Source organism: Neopelma chrysocephalum, unplaced genomic scaffold, assembly GCF_003984885.1.
Source record: "Neopelma chrysocephalum unplaced genomic scaffold, ASM398488v2 Primary Assembly neopelma1_96358, whole genome shotgun sequence".
NCBI lineage: Eukaryota > Metazoa > Chordata > Aves > Passeriformes > Pipridae > Neopelma > Neopelma chrysocephalum.
In genome coordinates this window covers 1-4,925 of record NW_020925006.1, presented here as the reverse complement: position 1 = coordinate 4,925, position 4,925 = coordinate 1, and the positions used below count along the sequence as shown (strand labels likewise).

General features: G+C 49.8%; 1 protein-coding gene across 1 annotated transcript; it reads right to left on the bottom strand.

Moving 5' to 3' along the window:
• Positions 1 to 8: 8 nt before the first annotated feature.
• On the bottom strand, positions 9 to 3,412 carry LOC113981266 (adenosine deaminase-like; the record flags this gene model as incomplete). Its single annotated transcript, XM_027708572.1, has 5 exons — positions 9 to 36; positions 436 to 503; positions 1,255 to 1,356; positions 1,622 to 1,693; positions 3,279 to 3,412. Coding segments are annotated over 5 exons (404 nt in total), but the record flags the coding sequence as incomplete, so codon positions are not given.
• Between the last annotated feature and the right edge of the window lie 1,513 nt (positions 3,413 to 4,925).

Below are 4,925 nucleotides of genomic sequence, written 5' to 3'. Positions count from 1 at the left end.
GTGTTTAGAGAATAGTTGGCACGATCCTTCTTAAATCTGTAAGGAAATGGGGTTGAAGTGGTGGGTAAAGCACTGGATGTGATGCTGTGCAGTTCTCAGGGTGAAACGCAGTAAAAGCAAAGACCTCGGGGCTGTCCCTGAAGCTGGAACTGCTGGAGACAGACATGGAGCATGGCTTCTGTCCCCACAGCTCTGCACTGACCTGCCAGTAGTGGCTGGGGTGCAGCACCTCATGCCCCACAGCTCAGAGCAGGAAGGACAGGACAGCCAACCCAAGGGACCCCTGCACCCCTCCAGCTGCACCAGCTCCTCCCGTTCCAAAGGACAAGGATGTGCCACATTGTCCTACATAATTAGATGGGTCTTAGCTTTGTAAAGCAGTAAAGCAAATCAAATCCTGATTATTTAAGATTGCATATAATTGAGAAGTCTTACTGTATTACAGGATGTTTGGTGAAGTCCGGAGAACATGCTCCAGTGAGATAACTGGACCAAGGGCAGACCTGTTTGGAGGAGTTAAGCATGAAAAGCAGAATCAAGCATGCAGATCTTAACCCCAGCTGTGGACACAGATAGCTCAGCACACTGGTAAAGCCAGGTATAGGCTTAGAGCTTTGTTCACAGCTGCCCCTCAGTGCTACTCTGATGGACCAGTGCACGTCCCAGGACATGGATGCAAAGAGCCCACAACCCACATGACAGCAGCAGGAGTCAGTGGGATGTTTCCCATGGCCAGTCAGTCACCAGTGATGTGCCAACCACAGTTAGGAAACCAATGCCATTAAGTATATACACATATATTCCATCTATTAGGTGGATATGACCATTCTGGGGAAAAGCCAAGGAAATCTGCACATGCACAGTAACTCTCAGGCATTTCCACCCTCTAACCAGACTTGCTCTGGTACAGCAGCCTGATTTGTGGAAGAAGGAGCCTGTAGACTTGAGGTATATAAACTAGTGAATAATCCCTCCAGAATTTATCCTCGGCCATGCCAGAATCCATTCTTTCTGCTACGAGCCTCCCACAACCTGCTGTGTGCACTGCTGCTCCTTGCAACAGGTTCCAGCAAACAGACAGGTGTCCCCACCATTTCTGCTGTGGAGCTTTGAGCATCTGAGTTCAGTGCAATGTTACCATACGTGTGGTCAGCACTCAGGTGTCAGGTTGTGCCCCTGGCTGTAGCACAGCCCAAACAAGGGTTGGTTTTCCACTCAGACAGCAGTTGTCATGTTCCCACCACACATCCTTACCTCAAAATGCATCTTTGTTCTCAGCAGCTCTTTGTAGAGCTCAGGGTCCTCCAGGACATGGTATCCATGGCCAATGCGCTCGGCCTTCAGGACATGAACTGCCTAAAAAGAGCACAGGAGAACCACTCACAGCCTCTGAGCACCAGCTCGGCTCCTGCCTGCCCTGAGACCCCTGTCCCACCTCTGGGACAGCCCCACCACTGACCCTGCTCTAGGATGGCCCTTTCCAGCCACTGTGCCATGTCCCCAGTGTTTGCTGTGCTGTGGCTACAGAGAGGGCTGGGACACCTCTCTCCCTGGTGCAGGGGATGCAGGGCTGTTCCCAGCCCTGCCCCTCTCTCTGCCCTGACTTGGGAACTCCTCGTACCTCCTTGACCATGGCAGCAGCTCCGACCTCCCCAGCATGGACAGTGCGGTGAATCCCACATCTCTCAGCTTCCTGCAAAACCAGGGAGAACATGTTCCTGTCCCATCACCCGCAGTGAGGGCAGCAAACCCCTGGGATGGCACAGCAAGCAACAGGGCTCTGTGCCAAGAGCCCACAGGTCACAGGCTCCGCACTCCAAGGGCTGCAAGAGAAGAGCCACAAATTGAGACACTGAGAAATCCTGGTACCTTCTGCTGGAGCCCAGCCAGGCTCCTCAAGGGCTTTTTTGGGTGAGTTCATCACTGCCTCTTCTCCAGACAGCAGCAAGCTCCAAGTTCCCCTTCCTCCACCCACCTGTCCTTCTGCATGAACCTTGCAGCAGTTCCAGCCTGTGGAACTTCTACCTTTTTGGCCAGCTGCAGCCAGGTGAGGGAATTTAGAAGCCCCCCCCCAGGGCAGAGATGAAGAAATGCTCTGACACTGAGCACCTCCCTCCTGTAAGGGGCTGGGGTGGAGGCAGCCCAGCCGAGAGGACCCTGCAGGTGCAGCTTTTGGTGCAGCTCCATGACCAACCCGAAAAATCCTTTGCCAGGGTGGCCCAGAGGCCACCTGGGCTTTGGGAAGCCATGCAGCCTCGAGGGAAGCCTGGCTGCTGGAGAAGGGCCACCCAGCTGGCAGCAGCAGACAGGCTGCAAGCCCCATCCCGCAGCAGCCGCTCCTCACAGACAGTCCTTCAGGGCTCTGCACTCAGGAGGGATTTTCAGTTACTTAATGCAGATGGGAGTGGGGTTTGTTTCAGCATCTCAGAGCCTGAGCGAGCCCCTGGCACAGAGACAAGATGCACCCTTCAGATGGAGAAGGCTGGACCTGGGTACTGCTGGCACAGCAGGGAGGATAAGACACATCTGCCCATCTGTTCATAAAACCCTGTGCCTGCATCTGGGTTTATAATCACTCTGTTCACCCAGTACAGCAGTGCAGGCAGACTTTGTATCAGCTCCCACTGATGGGGTGAAGGCCCCAGGAAGCCCCACGTGCTTTCAGACCTGAGCACTGCTTACAAACCACTGTCTTTTTTGCCAGTGGTGGTGCACAACCTCCTCCCCCACTGATGGAGGGGACTAACAACCCCAAATTCCCACTAGCAAAGAGGAACAAGACTTTCCCTTAGAACCTTTGCAAAGGCTGAGGTCTAGTAAGAGTCTGGGATCAGGCTTCTGAAGCTATTACAGTGTTTGTATTTGAGATGATCAAATAAAAAAGCCCTTCAAATGTGCAGCTTCCTCTCAGCTCCTCGGGTGATTTCTGGCAGACTGGAAAGGCCAGTCTCTTCCACCCTTGGCCATGGTTCCACTGAGCCCCAGGGGCTGACAGCAGCGGGGTGGGGGATGATCTGGGCTCCACGTCACTTGTGTCACGCTCAGTGCTACAGAGTAGCGTCCCAAGCCCCAGCTCCAAGACCATGTTTAAGCAGTGATGCCTGCCTTTAATCATTTAGGAAATATAAACAAACATTTCTGGTTTTAATAGCTGCAACACATTTCTAAGTTGTCCCAGCCGTCTGCAGCTGGAAAAACGTGCTGCTTGTCCCTTCACACACATCCCCTCAATACGTATTTTTCTTGTAATTTCTTTTAAGAAGCCTAATTTCACAAACCTCATAAGCCTTCTTATGCTCAGAGTCAATCTCCACCTTTAGGGTCTCTGAAGGTTGACCTTCAGCCAGGTCAATGGCCACCACAGAGTCATTTCGATACTTCTTGCACAGCTCCACCACTTCTGGAGACCAGCCTGGAAGAGACAGCACCAGTATTTAGGAGGAAGCATTTTAATGAATAAATCCTGGTCCTATGACTAGAAGGCTAGGGCTATTTTCTTTGGTCTTTCCTAAAATTTGATGCTCCAAAAAGAAACTCCTAGAAAAGTCTGTCATCTTCAGGCAAATAAAAGCTGTCAACTGATCAGTCTGTCATCAAGGAAAGGGAAACCAAATGCATTCACCAGCTGTAAAACTGCTCTTATCATGTTCTTCTGTTCACTTTGAGCAAGGGGAAAAAAATAATAAAAAATCCCCTCCAACCAGTGGTTGACTGCTGCAGTTGGCTTGAGGTAAGATGAATTGCATTGCCCTGAGGCTGTAACATGGTGCTTTGGAGAACTCCTGAGCTTTCACCCCATCCCAGGCCAGGCATCTGTTGGATGTGTCGTGTTAAGGAGGAGTTTGGGCTAAGAGGGATCTCTGGGGTCCCTGTATAACAGTCAGCCATGCCCTGTTATAGGGCATCCTCGACTTCCCCGGGGCAAGACGATGGATTCTACTTCTGGTGGGAAGGAGCTGAACTTTTATCTATTTGACATCAGTGAGAAAGAGAGTAACAAGTGGCTGACAATTACTTCAGAGCTCTCTCTGATCAGGACAGATAACATCTGCTAAAGGAGGTTCATCTACCAGCTCACGTAGCACTTAACCTTAGCAGAAAGGCCAAGAAACAGAGATAAACAGTAGTGTTAATAATTAACAGGCACCTGCTGTGTACATACAATCCCCAAACCATAGGAACACATAAGAGGATGTGTACAATTTCATCTTCTTTTTGTTTTCAGTTCCCAACTCACTGGGTTAGAGTCACTATTTTACTAACAAGTTTAATACAAGCTAGTTCCAGTTGGCATCTCTGCCTTTCTCTCAACATTCATTATTCATAGGGTAATTAATATCACAGGTGATATGCTGTGCAGCATATCCTGAACGTAGCACTAAAGACTCTTTACCAAGCACATTACTGGCTCTGGGTAACAGAGCTGGTGCCCTGGGATACAGGTATGAGAATGCCAACTCTGTTGCCTGCACAAGCAATCCCTCCTGCCACCTCCTGCCTCCTGCCATTACCACTCGTGTGCTGGCACACTGCAGATCAGGGTGACTGTGCCTTACAGCTTTCCAGTTTCTACAAAGAAAAATGTTTTCTTCCCAGAAACCAGAAATGACAGGGTCAAGTTTTCAAAGTACTGTTTGCAGTTGGCTGTGCAGGCAGGAAAAACCCCACTCTCCAATCTCCTAGTTTCCAAGAATATAATTTTTCACATTTCTAGACACAAATTAACCATGTACTCATTAGGAAAAATCTTTCCACCATCTACCCTATTAAGCCTATATGAAACTGATGTGAGATATGAAGATACTCAGAGAAAAGTCTTCACATAAAACAGCTGCTGTTACACACTCTCTCTCTGACTGCATTCTTCCCTGGAGGAAGGTGTGGGGTGAAGTTGTAGCCCCACAATTAAAGTTTGAGGTAGTGCA